The sequence below is a fragment of the Danio rerio genome, chromosome 8 (genome assembly GCF_052040795.2).
Source record: "Danio rerio strain M-AB ecotype USA chromosome 8, GRCz13ab, whole genome shotgun sequence".
NCBI lineage: Eukaryota > Metazoa > Chordata > Actinopteri > Cypriniformes > Danionidae > Danio > Danio rerio.
This window is the reverse complement of record NC_141028.1, coordinates 53,438,706-53,456,367: the sequence shown is the minus strand read 5'-3', so window position 1 is coordinate 53,456,367 and position 17,662 is coordinate 53,438,706. Positions and strand designations below refer to the sequence as shown.

The 17,662-nt window shown below is 37.1% G+C and overlaps 1 protein-coding gene across 1 annotated transcript in view; it reads left to right on the top strand.

Annotated features, from left to right (window-relative positions):
• The window catches only part of mtor (mechanistic target of rapamycin kinase), a 236,007-nt gene that overhangs the window by 215,021 nt on the left and 3,324 nt on the right, over positions 1–17,662 (top strand). Inside the window, 9 exon segments of the mRNA NM_001077211.3 lie at positions 968–1,090; positions 7,158–7,240; positions 7,347–7,419; positions 7,496–7,570; positions 12,876–13,011; positions 13,082–13,147; positions 13,469–13,549; positions 16,108–16,188; positions 16,299–16,404. Of these exon segments, the coding sequence (NP_001070679.3) occupies positions 968–1,090; positions 7,158–7,240; positions 7,347–7,419; positions 7,496–7,570; positions 12,876–13,011; positions 13,082–13,147; positions 13,469–13,549; positions 16,108–16,188; positions 16,299–16,404 (824 nt within the window).

Genomic DNA, 17,662 nt, shown 5'->3' with positions numbered 1-17,662 from the left:
TTAGGAAAATGACTGTATTGTGGAATATCAATGGAAAGACATTTTAAAGATAGTCCACTCCTCCTTTATATGCGCCAGACATGACCTAATGCAATGTGAGGTGCTCCACAGAGCTCACTTGACTAATGCAACATTAGCACAGAAAAATTCCTGGTAAAATTGATGTCCATCATCGTTGTAAGCAGTCTCCTGCTAACCATCTCCATATGTTTTAGAGTTGCCGCAGCTGACAAATTTCTGGTCCAGGGTTTTGATACACTTAATACGCATAAATCTAGACCCTAACCTCTTGACAGCCCGTTTTGTAATTTCAGAGACAGCTGACTTGACTGTTGCTTCTGGCCAGTTTTTAAAATTTTTTTTTATTTACTCATTTATTCGTAACAGCGTAATTTTTTAATTGGATTTATTTTTTCCGTTTTCAGAGGATATATTTGTATTTAATTAATTGAATTTATTTTAGGGGGGTTGTGGGAAGATAAAAACATTAAAACATTCTTTAATTTTTCTTATTCTGTATTATATACTACTATGTATGGTGTTGTATGGTCTAAAAAAAAATCTTATGATCAGACTTTAACCAAACAAACTTGTTCATTTGACAAGTGTAAGGGCTCCGTTCCATGCCCGGGCGCAGCGCAGATTGAAAGAAGTGGTGCAAAGTGTACTGTCAGTGCAAAATGCACCAGAGCGCGAAACTGAAGATCCAGCGTCAATTTTGAGAGAGTTTTATATACACTTCTCTTCCTAACTGAACAGTTGCATCATCGATAACATAAGCATGCTCAGACTCAGAAGGTAAAACTCTAATGTATGTGCGGGCCGAGGGGGAGAAGGGAGAGCAGACAATCACATTCCCTGTTGCTGGTTGAATAAAAGTAACTTTGAATTTGCCAGGGATATGAATCATTTTAGACGTGGCTGTATTTGGTGCTATAGAGCTTAAAAGTCTCCCCATTTGTTTCAGATGGCCCCTGACTATGACCATTTGACTCTAATGGAGAAGGTGGAAGTGTTTGAGCATGCAGTGAACAATACTGCAGGAGATGACCTGGCCAAACTGCTTTGGCTGAAGAGTCCCAGTTCAGAGGTTTGTAATCATCATTTCTCATTCAAAAGCAAAAGTTTTGTAAACATGCTTCGTTAATGCGAGACTCTTATCGCGCAATAAAATAAATATCGCCGTTAATCCATTCTCAAAGTTGGGTTGGGAGCTGGGTCTATTCTACGCAAGCTATGATGACTTTCACCTTGATATTTTAGCGCGGATGTATACCTTGTCGACTGTGTATACCTTGCACTGTAGGTGGCGAGAACGAGTCTTCGAACCTGTGTGTATTCCTACTGTGAAATTACCACATCAAACGTGACGTGCTAACATGGATGCAGTTCACTAGAGTGAATCTAATTAATGTTAGCTACACATCAACCTATCAGGCACCTGTAGAGTTTATGCTTTTGAGTAAGACATATACAAATAAAATGGAGCGAGTGCTTTTTAAAATGAATGACGGTGAATGAAAGGCCAACCGGTGAGCCGTCTGACAAAAAAAGTGCCCTTCTGAATCACATGAGCAGGATGCCCTTCTAAATCTTCCCCTTACTTCGAAGACACTACTGACTACTTTTACATGGACATCTGTAGCCTAGTTATTTTCCTTAATTGTCAATAATATAATTATGGTGTTTACAGAAAGTGCGTTTTATGTAAGAGTTTCCTGTAATTTTGGGTGACTTTAACTGCAGTTCGGCAGTTTCACCTGGCTTGAGAAACCTGTTCTCAAAGACTTACTTTTAGTCATTATTTGGGTAGCACACATATTCTGAATGCCTTCGGCAGAATTAAATGAGCCATTTTAATCTAGATTAATCTATATATATTTATACAACAGTTCTGTCTGGATCGCGAATCTGATTGACTGATAGCCGTGATATATTTAAGTAATATCAGCATCCGTACAGCCTCTTTACCCTTTGTGTATTACTCCGCCCACATACAGCCAGCAACAAGCAGACACTACAGTTTGACAAATATTACTGCGGTTAGACAACAAAATATACTTTCGAGGCTTTAGTCGAGAATGTAGTTGTTTAGATTGCAACTATGCATTTTATTTGCAAGAATACTGCCTATTTTAAAACATTTACCTTTTCTGAGAGCTCGTTGGCGGCCAAAGACAGTTGTCGTTGTGTTTCCACAAGATGGCGCCAGAACCGCATAATAAACCCTTGCTCAGTGTGTTCTCTTGAGCGCGAATAAAAAGCTGAAAAACGGAAGCCTCGTGGTTTTTAAAGTGGACCGGATAGAGTCAATAAGAAGCTGCGAATAAGAAGCTGGATTCAGCCTTGTCCCTCCTTATCGCAAACACAACAGCAGTCTGGTGAGAAATCTCTGTTGACGAATGGCATTTCATGTCACGTTCAGCCTTATAAAATTTGCTGTTTTGTCATCACCTTAAGGGGGTCACACACCAGAAGCACCACTTCACGTTACGCTATAGAGAATCATTCAAATACTAGCTCTAAAGTGACGTTGGTGAATTAGTAACGGCTTCTGCTGTTCTGACGTCAGCTGCAGATGTGAATGAATCATGCCTCCCACCATTGCTGATATACAGCCATAGCACACTGCTACACTTGTGATATTGCGCATATATATTTATATATATATATATATATATATATATATATATATATATATATATATATATATACACACACACAGAAACTTGGTTGTTTTAAGATATAGAAAATAATAAATAATAAATCTCCTAGCTGGCAGAGCCCACATGAAATCTGAAACTACTGATTTCAAACTTTTAATTAATTTATTTATTTGCTTGTGTATATATATTTCATTCATTAAATGAAATTCAGTAATATTGAATAATATGCAAATGTTCAGATGATTTGTCTATAGTACAATTTGTAAAGTGTTTTCTCTTTTTCTGGTATTATATGAGGAGGTAAGTGTTTATTTATTTAGCTGTTTTAGTTACATTTACAGCTACTATAGTTTATTCATAAAACCCTTTTGCATAAAACTGTGGATTTCTTTACCAAATTCTGTGCAGAAAAAAAATCTGTGGATTCTGTCAGGCCCTTCTCATGTTATTGTGAAAATAAAGTTCTGAGCTCTAAAAGTTCATAAAACAATTCTACAGGAGTTGCAGCAAATTCTGTCAAAAGTCCCTTTTAAGTAATTTTACATGCAGTGCAAACATTCTTTCATTAAAGGGCACCTATTATGCCTCTTTTTACAAGATGTAAAATAAAGTCTGCAACAAGAATCAGTCCAAGGCACTCGAGTAAAGTGAAAAAATTAAAAAGCCTTTATTCACATGGCTAGATCTCTAAAAACCAACGCGTTTCGGCAGAAGTCTGCCTTCATCAGGGTAACAGTGATCAGGTGCGTCTAGAGTCTCTTTTGAGTACTACGGTCACATGACTCATTTAAACATCTCAAATGGCACTCAAATAATTTAACAAGCAAACTCTACTCTATATTTGTGGCCTCAGAGAAATGAAAGAAACCATTATCAGAGAAGGAGATCTGTGTCCTTTAATCTACCAAGTAGTGATGATGATCAGTCGACATTGGAGAAGTCACCTAGAAGAGATTTTTTAGGAAACAAATCAAGAACATACCAAAGGTTTGGAAAACCGGCAAGCGAAAAACGAGACGAGGGAGAAAGAGATCGACCAAGATCCCAGATCCAGGGCAGATACACACGGAGCCGAACAAAGGAGATGAGGTGATAAATATCTCCAATATATCCCTATCGACAAGTTGTACATCAGTTCTATCAAAAGGCTTAACATACTCCCCGGTAAATACAGCGAACGAATTTCAGACCAAAGTGGACTTCAAAGTTTAAATTTCATCGTAATCTACAATTAAAGGTTTGGTATCACACCTCTACGGCAGAAGCGCGCACCTATGAAGAAAAAAAGACAATCTTTAAGCCCAAATCTACGTTTATTCCATGTGTCTCCAACCCGACGTTGAACTCGTTCTACAAGAAAGTCTCCTATGAAATGGATAATATTTTTGCCTCAAAAAAGAAAAAACATTTTAATCTTTCAAAAGACGAGATTAACGCTTTGGACTGGTTATCAACTAATGACAATCTTATTATTAAAAGAGCGGACAAAGGTGGTGCCGTTGTGGTATGGGGCAGAGATGATTATATCAAAGAAGCCTTACGACAACTACAGAACTGTGAGTATTATCAACCTTTGAAATTTGATCCGGCAGAAAAGATAAAAACGGAACTGATGGAAATACTGACTTTTGCTAAAACCGAAGAATGGATTACACAGAATGAGTTTGAGTTTTTGTGGTCAAAAGAACCTAGAATCCCTACTTTCTATATGCTGCCTAAAATACATAAGAATTTAGAAAATCCACCCGGCCGACCTATAATTAGTGGGAATGAATCGATCACAGAACCTGCCTCAAAATTTGTGGACTATTTTATAAAACCTATTGTTAAAGATCTGCCCTCTTACATTCAGGACACGACTCAAGTATTAAATACGATTAAAAATATGCAATGTGATAAAACCTGTATACTGGCAACTATGGATGTTGAATCATTATATACAAATATAGATCATAGAGAAGGTCTAGAAGCATTGTTATACTATCTAGAAAAGAGACCATCGCCAAAAAAACCACCAACATGTTTTATTGTACAGTTGGCTGAATGGACATTGAAGAATAATGTTTTCTTGTTTCAAGATCAACTTTATAAACAGATAAAGGGAACAGCTATGGGAGCTTGTTTTGCCCCAAATTATGCAAATCTATTTTTGGGATTATGGGAAGAGAGATTTGTATATTCTGAATCAAATCCTTATTTGAGTAGCATTGTGTGGTGGGGTAGATATATAGATGATGTTATTCTGATATGGTCTGGATTGGAGGCAGATTTGAGGCAATTTCATGCTTTTTTAAATAATACTAACGCAAATCTGAGATTCAGCTTGGATTTTTCATTCACTCAAATACATTTTTTGGACTTAAACATTTTTAAAGATACTACAGGAAAATTACATACCACCATTTTTAGAAAAGAAACAGATAGAAATACAATCCTGAGAGCAGATAGTTTCCATCCTCCATGGCTGATCGAAAATATTCCTTTTGGACAATTTCAGAGATTGAAAAGAATTTGCGACAAAGAAGAAGATTTTGAGATCAAATCACAAGACATGGTTCACAGATTCAAACAACGGGGTTATAAAAATAGAGTAATTTATAAATCTTATAATAAAGCAAAAGATAGCAACAGAGATGAATTGTTAATAAAAAGACCCAGATTAAACCAGTCAGAAAGTTCTGTTTATTTCGTGACACAATACAGTACTGAGGCAAATACAATAAAGAGAATTATAAAAAATAATTGGAATATTTTGATGAGTGACCCCCATCTTAGGGAAATTTTACCTGTATCCCCCTCTGTAGTCTTTCGAAAAGCTCCAACTATCCAAGATAAACTTGTGAGAAGCCATCTTTCCTCTAAGAAAACTAACACATGGTTAAATCAAACAACAGGGAACTACAGATGTGGTAATTGCAACCATTGTGAAAACATGCTCAAGACGAACATGTTTAGAGATCCTTCTTCGGGCCGTGAATTTAAGATCAATTCATTTATCAATTGCAATACTACTTTTGTTGTTTATCGACTGGAATGTCCTTGTGGTTGTTTTTATGTAGGAATGACTAAGAGAAAACTAAAGTTGAGATTAGCGGAGCATAAATATGCGATATGTACTTGTAATCCACAATATCCTATGGCTCTACATTATAAAAATCAAGGTCATGGCAATCCAAGTTCATTAAAAATAGTTGGCATTGAACATATTTATAATTCTACAAGAGGAGGAGACAGGATAAAAAGATTAAAACAGAGAGAGACTTTTTGGATATATACATTAAAAGCAACCAGATTTCCAGGTTTGAATGGTGAATTAGATTTCTCTTCTTTTTTGTAAAACAGTTTTTCTATAGTTTCCCAGAAATGGGTTGCGGCTGGATGGGTATCCGCTGCGTAGAAAGTAGCTGGTTGGCGGTTCGTTCCGCTGTGGCGACCCCGGATTAATGAGGGGACTAAGCCGATAAGAAAATGAATGATTAAATGAGTTTTTCTATAGATGCTTTACAGATCGTCATTATACATTGATGTATGTGTTTATATGTATGTATGTATTTTCCATGTATGTGTATATATTGTATACATGTATGTGTATGTATGTATATATATATATATATATGTATATATATGTATATGTATATGTGTATGTATATATACGTATATGTGTATGTATGTATATATATATATATATATATTCTTTTTTCTTCTCTCTCTCTCTCTCTTTTCCCACATATGCAAGTGGGTGTTTGTGTATCTATGCCGAATTTATGATGGTAGTAGAGTTTGCTTGTTAAATTATTTGAGTGCCATTTGAGATGTTTAAATGAGTGTGACCGTAGTACTCAAAAGAGACTCTAGACGCACCTGATCACTGTTACCCTGATGAAGGCAGACTTCTGCCGAAACGCGTTGGTTTTTAGAGATCTAGCCATGTGAATAAAGGCTTTTTAATTTTTTCACTTTACTCGAGTGCCTTGGACTGATTCTTGTTGCAGATTTGATGAATCCCTTACCCAAAGAGCACCGACCATACATTTGAACTTACCCCAGAGCGCTTTTTGTTTTGTTTTTTCTGATGTAAAATAAAGTGTCTGATGTCCCTTGTGTGTATGTGAAATTTCAGCTCGAAATAGCCCACAAACAATGTTTTATAATGGCCCTTTTTAGAATTTGATCTTAATAGTGCCATTTTGGTGACTGTCACTTTAAATTGAAATGAGACTACAAATGCCTATGTGCCAGCATAGAGGCAGATTTAAAAACAAGACTGATGTCTTTGCTAATAAGGGAGAGATTGTCAATAGACGGGCTTTCTCTCTCTGATGACATGTACAAAGGGAGAGTTTTTGTCAAGTAGGATTATAAAAAAAATGAATTCATGTCTATCTTTAGAAACATGTTATATTTGCCACACAACTGTGTTTAAACTCCTCATGAAAGTGATTTTTGCATAATAGTCCCTCTTTAATTTTTTACATTCCTGTCTTTTTACAGGTCTGGTTTGACAGGAGGACCAACTACACACGCTCGCTAGCTGTTATGTCCATGGTTGGCTATATCTTAGGACTTGGAGACAGGTACAAACTAAACCACCAAACGTCTTTTTATTAGTAAAACTAGTTTATTTATAAATTATTCAGATTTATTATTATTTAATCATTATTTTTTCCTGTCCAACCACAGGCATCCTTCTAATCTGATGTTGGACAGGCTCAGTGGAAAGATACTGCATATCGATTTTGGAGACTGTTTTGAGGTAGAAACAATACTAAATAAAGAACATGCAGCATTTTTTTTCTTGGTGACTAATGTGTTTTGTTGTTTTTTTTAAGGTTGCAATGACCAGAGAAAAATTCCCAGAGAAAATTCCTTTTAGATTAACCCGCATGTTAACCAATGCCATGGAGGTAAGATGATCAGGAGTGCTTTTGAAGTATTAAATACCCCATTTTCCCCTGAACTTGTCTTCACTTGCAACTTTTCATGGAATTTTTGCCAAAATAATATTTATAATAATGTATTTTATTTAAAGGCGCCTTTCTAGCAACTCAAGGACACCGTACAATCCACAAGAGCAATAAAATAACAAGAGAAATAATAAAATATACACAACAATAGTGCAGATAAAATTAAGTATTAAAAGCCATCTTAAATAAGTGGGTTTTGAGTCTTGATTTGAATAGTGTGAGGGAGTCAATGTTTCTGATGGCAGGTGGTAATGAGTTCCAAAGCCGCGGAGCAGAGCAGCTAAATGCTCTGTTTTCCATAGTCGAAAGACGAGAAGAGGGAACAGACAAGTGGAGGGAGGAAGATCATCGCAGGGTGCGAGAAGGAGCAGAAATATGGATGAGGGCAGACAAATATAGAGGGGCAAGATTGTGGATGGCTTTGAATGCAGTAATCTAAACGAGACGTGACAAGGCTATGAACGAGAACAGCAGTGGCATGAGGGGTAAGAGAAGGGCGGAGACGGTTAATGTTGCGTAGGTGGAAGTAAGCAGACCAGGGGATGTTATTGATGTGAGAATCAAAAGATAGGGTGCTGTCAAGGATGAAACCCAGACCCTTAACCTGTTTAGAGGGATTGATGGAACAGTCGTCAATTGAAAGAGAAAAGCTGTCAGTTTTGGAAAGTGTTGATTTGGTAGCAACAAGCAAAACCTCAGTTTTTGAACTATTTAGTTTGAGGAAGTTAAGAGAGAGCCAGGACTTGATTTCTGCTAAGCACACTGTAAGGGATGTAGGTGGAAAACAAGAAGAGGGTTTGCCTGAGAGATAGAGCTGGGTGTCATCCGCATTACCAAGTGAAAGGAGATAGATGATAAAAAGCAGGGGCCCCAGGACTGAGCCCTGGGGAACACCCGAAGAAACTGTCAAATGCTGAGAACTGAATGATTTGAGTTGAATGAACTGAGTGCGGCCAGAGAGATAAGATTTAAACCAGTCAAGTGGGGTATTGGTGATGCCAAGAGTGGATAGTCTAGTGATGAGGGTGCTGTGACAAATAGTGTCAAAGGCTGTTCTCAGGTCGAGGAGAATGAGAATAGATATTAGTCCAGAATCAGCTGCCATAAGAAGATCGTCGGTGATTTTAATCAGGGCAGTTTCCGTGCTGTGGTGTTTGTAATAGTGTTTTCTGTTCTTTAATATGGTATAAAGTAGTGGTTCTCAAACTTTTTTCATGAAGTACCACCTCAGAAAAAACTGTCCCTCCAAGTACCATCATAATGACCAGTAATGAAATACAGTAGCGTAGTAGGCCCAGTAAAGCAGCTCCAGTTCTGCTCAGTTTAAAAACGTGGCAGATTAACTACTATTATTAGGAGTATTAATTTTTATCAGCCGCTTTAAACACTGTAAATAGTTTAAACAATAACACTGTACTGTGCTTATATGTGAAAAAACAAATAAACAAAAAAAATAAAATGTCAACGTTTAAATTAAAATGTGCTTTTAAAAGTAAAAAAATGGTAGGTTACTGTTCTTAAAAAGTAAAAAAAAAAAAAAAAAAAACTGCTGTACTTAAGTGTAAAGTGTTATTCTGTAGTATCCTATTGATCAAAACCTGCAAATGTTGCTTGGACCTCATAAATATAGGCTATTTTTCATCATATTAATATATAAACCATTTTAGATAAGTTTTGAAATATATGTTGCTTGACATATTGGATTATTCTGCATACCGCTAGAAGGCAGCCCGTGTACCACTAGTGGTACACATACCACAGTTTGAAAACCACTGTTATAAAGGGTTTGTATGGACCGATACACACTCAGAAAATGACCTTTGCTGCTTGTTACTTTTTTAAAATGAGTTTAAATAAGACAATTCTTAAATCTTTTTAGAGGGGACAGCTTTTTTTTTTTTTTTCAATCCATCCAGTTAACTTAATCAATTTGTGTTGGGACAAACTTAAGGATTTATGTGGAACCCAGCATGTTTTTACAGTGCAGATATATCTATTTGTTAGAAATATTCACACTTCTGTTAATTACTCAGATACACTGTTCCACTTAAAGTAGAGGTTGGAATACGCTACATGCCAATACTAACGTCCAACTATACACAATATGGAGTACTCTACATCGTTTTCTCGAGGAGTTGACCCTTACCGCTTAGGCAGTCTGCAGATTTTGGACAGTCAAATTTGATAGATTTCATAACACAAGATTTAATTTTAAGATTCCAGACTACAGTTTTAACTATAGTAGTCAACGTTTGAAGTGAATCAAAACCTTTTGTCCAAGTTGTCCTAAAAATATTGAACAACGCCCATCCTTGTCTTTTTGATCCACTTTAAATGTTGACTACTGGAGTTAGAGGATCTCATGCTGGTTTGTTATTTTGAGCTGATCTTAGAGCAAATATTGCTTTAAACTGCCTTTCAGCTCATTGCAAAATGGCAGTTTTAATTTACTTGGTACAAGCTGAAAATTGGAGAACATGAAATCTTTTGTGTTTTAGCGCCCTATCAAACACCTGGCACAATATGGTGCAATTTGTTGCACTAATAATATAATAGTAATATAATAATAGTATTATTTATAATATGAATATTTATATTTGTTTTAATAAAAACAAGTTTAGATTTGTCCAACTGTCAGGATTTGGATATGTATGCATCACCATATGGGGCATAAGAACAAGACGTGTGTTTAGACATAACTCATAATGTTTTTGAACACACAATTGTTTGTTACTATTGTTTATTTATTCATTTGCTAGAAATAACAACAGAATTCAGAAATAGATTAAAAACAAATCTTTGTGCTTAACAAACTAAATTAAACATGTAGGCTAATGGATGTCTTCAGTGGAGTGCGTTCAACACTGTTTCCTTACTCCACGAAAGTAATGGAGTAAAGTAAAGAGAAAGTAAAGAGGTTTAATGGAGGAGGCTCGTTCTTTGTCCTCATGCTGGTGGTCTGTTTAACTGTTTTCTTGCTAGTGAAGCGTTCAGTTTTTCCACCTACAAAGTCTGCCATGTAAATAGCAAATGCACCATGGTGCAACGCATCTGACTCTTAAAGGAGTGGTATTCTGTCCCTGGCAGCATCAGAGATATAACCGCCTTTAATATGTTCAAAAAACATTGAAAAATCTGGTTTATAGAGAATCAGACGTGTCATCATTCCTATTAGAATGAACCTAGCATGTTTCCAGTTGTGCCTACCATCTTAAGGATTTGTTGTTTAAATGTGTTTCAGCGATTTGTATCTCTATTACAAAGTGTTAGTTTAATTTGTATATATTCGTTTTTTTTTTGTTTTTGTTTTTTTGTTTTTTTCATCTACATAACTATGTCTATTTTAGTTCTTCTTAACTATGTTTGATTGATTGTATATTTCTTGAATAGTTTTTTTAGGTTGTTCAGGGATAACAGATTAAAAAATAGCCTCCTGGCTAATTCTGGTGCATTTGCAGAAATGCTAAATAATATAATTTGTCCTTGCCAACTAAAAATATTTATAAAAAAAGGGAATGTGAATGAGACTCTGATTGGTTTAATGCACGTTATGCTCAAAACACACCCATAACTTATTAAGAGAACAAGCACAACCCTGTTAGACCATGCGTCGTGTATTTTTTGGTCCTTAAAAAAGCAAAAGTGGATTCGGACACGCCTCTTGTGCTTTTGCGCCATGCGCTTTAGACTTTGAGCTTAGATTGTTAAAATAGAGCCCTTAATGTCTGATATTTAACTTTTTCTATTCCTACTATTTACAAAGTCAGGGTATAATGGCTGCTGTTTTAAAAATTTAATGCAATCATAAAAGTTGTGAAGCATGGTACCCAACCGTAAGATGAAGATCTTAGTTCTAACTAGACTGACACTGAAAACAACAATACAAACACACTAATGCTGCACAGTATATCGTTTCAGTATTGAAATGGCAATGTGCGAGTTCACAGTTGTCAAACTGCAGGATGTGGGATTCAGATTTAGTCTGAATTATAGTTGATTATTAGCCACAGAACACGTGATTTGTAGATTCACTGCAAATTTTAACCATAATAGAGGGAAAGAATTATTAGCACGTGTTTTTCAGGCATGTGAGCATTTTGTGAGATTAAATCATTTGGACGCAGGAAACTAAGACATTTGGAGGTGTAACAGAAAAGATATTCACGATTACACGTGCACTGCAAAAAGTCTTTTCTTAATGACACTTTTTTGTAAATTTCTCAATTTCAAACTAAAAACCATATTATTTTTATTCAGAAATTTATTTCCGCACTGCTAGAAATCTGGTCGAGTCCCGCGGTACAGCAGTGGGAATGCAGACCTCTAGTTCGCATTTACCACGTCTCCATTCTCCTTCGGTCGAAACCTGGAACTACTGCCAAACTGCAGAGGTTGTGTTCTTTTTCGAGACCAGCAGGTCACTTGGTGCGCGACTCGCCATCTTACCTCACCTCTCTCTCTCCTCCACACTGTCCCAAGATGACAATCACGCATACGTGACATTTTTAGGCATTAAATAAATCATATTTAATACTTGTCTCCTATTTGTGCATTGTTTTTCTCACGGTATAACGGTATTGAAACTGACACCCTTGCTATTTTTAGATCCCGCGGTATACCATATTACCGTCTTACCGCCCAAGCCTAGTTGGCATCATTAACCCTTTAGATAAGCCTGTGAAAAAAGTTTCTGGCTTTATTATAGGGTTATGTGGGGTAAAACAGCTAATTATAATGTGTGTAAATTAATACACTTACTATGTTCTGAGAGCTGAGGTGCTTATTTTGATTTTCTCAGACATGTTAAAGTAAGTATGCAAAGGTTGCTCTCACACACTTAGTACACACACAGTAAAAATAACAAATTTGACCTCTTCCCAACAGGAATAAGCTACAACAATCAAGAATGCATGATTATATGTTGTTTTAATGGAAGTTAATGGGGCAAAAACAACCACAGACATAACGAAAGGATAGTCCATTTGCCCAGGGTGTATTGTTGAGTTTTTAAACTCTTCAGAAGCATTTTGACAAAACGTGTCAAAAATTGTCACCAAAATCAGTCCATTTGCTGAAACACAGAGAAAACTGTGGCCAAAGTAAGACTCAAAATCACCTCAGAATGGATGAAAACATCCCCAACAGCACACAATGATTAAATAATTAAATTCTGGCTAAATTGCCTAGTGTTTGTAAAGAATAAATTAATCTTTCTTGCTAAACAACAGATTATTTCCCCACTTAGGTGACGGGACTGGATGGTAACTACCGTATCACATGCCACACAGTGATGGAGGTACTCCGGGAACACAGGGACAGTGTCATGGCTGTGCTGGAGGCCTTTGTCTATGACCCGTTACTCAACTGGAGGCTTATGGACAGTGAGTACACAACCTTTACTCGTTTAAAACCATATCAGAGTCATGCAACTGATGCTTCTCCGTCTTACAGCAAACACTAAAGGAAATAAGCGATCCCGGACCAGAACTGACTCCTATACGGCAGGACAGTCTGTCGGTAAGCCATTCCAGTTATCAGCAGCAAAGTAGATTAAACTTTTTGACTAAATGAAGAAAATTGATGTGCAGTTTTATTTAGTGTGCTTTTCATATCAAAACTTGTTGTGAACTATGATTATGCTGTTACTAGTCCTTCTGTACATTACAGGGATTCACTCTACTAGAAATCCCATAGAATTTGCTTTCATTTTGTAGAATGCCTCATAATGGCAGTGGCATACATATTGAAGTGCTCATGTTCATATAGAATTTCCATCAAAACTAACGTTCCTGGAAATCGATACATTTTTGTGGTATGTTTTTGGTATGTTTCGTGTAGAAGCCATGGAGGGTATTGACCTGGGAGAAACAACGCACAAAAAGCCTGGAACTACAGTGCCTGAGTCCATTCACTCTTTCAGTAAGTCTTTAAAGTGTCTTTATTTGTTGTCTTTGTTGTTGTTTAATTATTGATTTCTTGTAACGGAGGGTTTGCAAGAAAGTGTCTGTTGCATAAGTAGAGGAAGACCGTGTCTCCCACATGAAAGAGGCATGTTACCTTGAGGAAATTCCTGAAACCCTGCCAAAGCCACCCGCTGGACTCTGCAGGCTCACACACACATACATAAAACATATCTGCAGATAAACACTCACCACCGATCCCCATCCAAACGCCTTCCTGTGCGTTAACCCAAGAGGGGCGTGGGCGGGGCTGTGACTCGCGCCTTGTTATGGCTGCTGGACCAGCTGGATACCCACACTCATCGGATTGTTTTTCCATTTCCCCTGTTCCCACCCCCCCTGTCAATGTTGTGTCCTGCTGATGTGCTTATGCTAAGATAGGGCTGTTTTTCTCCCTTTCTCACTTTGTCCTAATCAAAGGCAAGCTGAGGGGGTGTTTTTTTTTTTGCCTAACTGTCCAGATGTATCTTACTTTGTTTCTAAATGCTACTTCCTGTGACCTGTCTCCCCCAAAATTGTGATGTTTGTGTATGGTCGGGGGGGTTCAATTTCACTATACGAAAGTGTATGTGAAAAATAAAGGCCTGATTTGATGTGGTTTGTCAAGCCCACTCACCTGAATGAAGCACACTCAAAATCGCACAATACTTTCGCAGTAGGGTTGTGACAATGAGGAAATTTCCCCACCGGTTAATCGACATGTGACAACACCGGTAATACCGGTATCACCGTGGGGGTGGGGGTTTCCTCTTTTTTTCTGCTTATGAATGCATATGTATAATACTTTCAGTTTTGCGGCAATTCCCAACATGCGCTGGTTTATACTTCTGCGTCAAGTGACCGGCGTAACTCACGGCGCAGGCAACGCGTGCAGCTGTGCATTTATACTTCTGCGCGCTGTCTCTGTTGGTCTGCATTAACACTTCCGAAATGCTAAGTGGCGAGTTTCTTCGCTTCTGTTTTGCTTTTCCTGAACACTTCCTGGTTGTACAAGTGACTCAAACTCGCTCATTTAGAGGCAGGAACTGGCGGACGTGCAACAACTTTAACTATGAGGTAAACACAAAACAAAACTTTCCATCCGGAGCTCCTTCACGGGACTCCACACTTGTAAACAATCGCTCGCGCCATTCGCGTGGCTCTCGGTCCCGCCTAGACTCGTCAGCGCTACCAAGCCGACCAATCACAGAGCTTGCGCTACGCGTTGTTGCGACGTGTAGTTACATTTTTTGAGAGGTGCACGTCAGTGACGCCGAAGGGCTATGCATCAGCGCCGTAGCATACGCCGGCAATTGACGCAGAAGTATAAATCAGCCTTAAGGGCGCTATACACACTACACAGCATACACTGGCAAGATGAAAAGTGCTGAACTCCACGAGACCAGTTTTATTTGTTTTGTTATTTGCGTGTTGTTCCCTTTGATTTCACCCTTTGATTTTTTTTCGTTTCCGTATATTCTTTATCAAACGAAAAATGCAATGAATTGTTTATTTTGGTTTTCTTTTTATCAGAGTTAATATAATTATTAGGCTACAAACCTTTACATAATATTGGCTCTGATTGCGTTTGACAGATATCCTACAGACAGACTTTTCGGCTGAAAGACATTATTTCAGTGTTGTATTTTGACAGATTCGCAAAGGCTTAAGCTATTCTACCTGTCTGCTGATACCAGCCTCAGTTTTGCGACTTGACTTGTGTGGCGTCCGTATCGATGTCTGGATGACAGCGAGAGAGAGATGAGATCAGACCTCAGATTCGATATTTGGCCGCACGTCACGGTTTACTGCAATTTTTTTATATTGGCTCATCTAAATTAACTTTTCATTTGATTAAAAGTCGAAATATTGCCAAACAGACGAAACATCTTTCAGTTTTTGAAGAGAGCGGCTTCAGTGATAAAATACGCACAACCAAACAGGATACACTCTTATCGGCCTATTCATTATTGATTTTTTAACATTAAACGCATAATAATCAAGTGCAAAAAAGAACAGCTGAACTACAGAAAAAGTGATAACTGCAGTTGCCGCGATGGTTGCTTTGTTTCTCTGCAGTTGGCTTATTAATGACACAGCATTGCTAACTCACTCATTTTAATAATAAATACAATTATTTATTTCTAAACATTGTGAGATGATGGTCACGTGATTTTTTAAAATGAGAGTATGCGTTGCATATTTATGGCTATTGATCTTATCTACCCGCGACCCATCCATAGTTACACATCAAGTATGTGCGTTGAAGGTGCGTGTATAAATTAGTTGTGTTTCCTCCACATGCTGCCACCTTTGTCAGGCAATGTTTGCAGATTGCCTCATTAACCTTTTCAGGTTCTCTTTTTGCATTTGGTTTGAACCCAAAATATTGCCAAACAGGCGCTTTTGCATTGCGTTTTGACACTAAATCGTACGCCATTCTCTTCCTGTAAATTCGACTCCTCTCCTCTCGTGTAAAGAATCAGGTTTATGCTTGTAATTTATGCACTATATTTAATTGAAATGTTTCTCTTTCAGTTGGAGACGGCCTTGTGCAACCTGAAGCCTTGAACAAGAAAGCCATTCAGATCATCAACCGAGTGCGGGACAAGTTAACTGGTAAGACCTAAACAAAAACACGACCTCATGCATGATTCTGGTAGAACATTTATAATCTGGCAAAAACAATTACAAATTCTAATGTGTTTTTTTTTTTTACTTTTTTATAGGTCGAGATTTTTCCCATGATGAGACTCTGGACGTACCAACACAAGTGGAGCTGCTCATTAAGCAAGCTACGTCACATGAAAACCTGTGCCAATGCTACATTGGATGGTAAGTGTTTTGTTGGTCTGCTTGAGAAAATGTAAGGAGCCATACCAGTCAACCTTCTCATTTTTCTTGGATTCTCCCATATTTTAATGCTAAATTTATCTTTAAAACATATTTCCTCATTTTTTCCCTTTATTGTTAATCTTTCTGTGAAAGGTGACATTAACATCAGCACAGAGCTGATCTCAAATTGGATAAAACCGCAAGAGCTGTTAAAAAAAAGAGAAATATTATTTTGTTTTATTTTGACTTTGTTTTACACTGTAAAAAATGATGACATCAAAAGGTGAGAAAGCCATTGCCAAGTAGATTTTATTAAAAAATTCAAATTAAATAAGTAGGGCTATGCAATTAATCGAAAATCCGGTTTTGATTTCGATTTCATCTTCTAACGGTTTTGAAAAAATCGAGATAAACAATTATTTCATCATATATCGCCCCCTTTTCACTTGTACACATTTGTTGCTCTGCAAAGCTCAGTTCCACGTGAAAACTACTAAAAGCATTGATGTACATTCAAATCATTCATGTTTTTAAATGCACGAAACAGCGCATATTGTTGTGTGTGTGCTCACTTACCCTCAGAGTCGAGCAGAGCACAAACATCTAAAGTCATCATAATGTGAGCTCTTTAATGGTCAAATACATGCACATTTGTGTCAGAGCACGGTGTTTAGTGATTATTCATATTTACCCTGATTTGTGTGATAAACAAGTTGAGAATCTATAGACACGTGGAAAAAGAAAGCACTGTTCTTAAAGTGACAGCGCGCAATATTCCTGCTGCCGACTGTTTTTATCATTAATCAAACAACAAAAGGAGAAAATCCCTCACTGCTCTTGACTAAAGGACTGCTGTAGCTAAAATTTTTTCTTACAGTGAAGATGCTTAAAGCACAGTTTGTTTCATATATTTATTTTATTGTATTTATTCCCCCTTCCTTATTTACAGGGAGGAAAATAACTGTGCATGCAGTTGAAGTCAGAATTATTAGCCCTCCTAAATTATTTGCGACCCTTTCCCTAATTTCTGTTTAATAAAAAGATTTATTTTCTACCCATTTTTAAACATAATAATTTTGAAATCTCATTTCTAATAACTGATTACTTTTCTCCTTGCTTTGATGACACCACATTACATTTGACTATATATTTTTTCAAGATACTAGTATTCAGCTTAAAGTGACATTCAAAGGCTTAATTAGTGTAATTAGGCAAGTCATTGTATAACAGTAGTTTCTTCTGCAAGTAAAAATATATA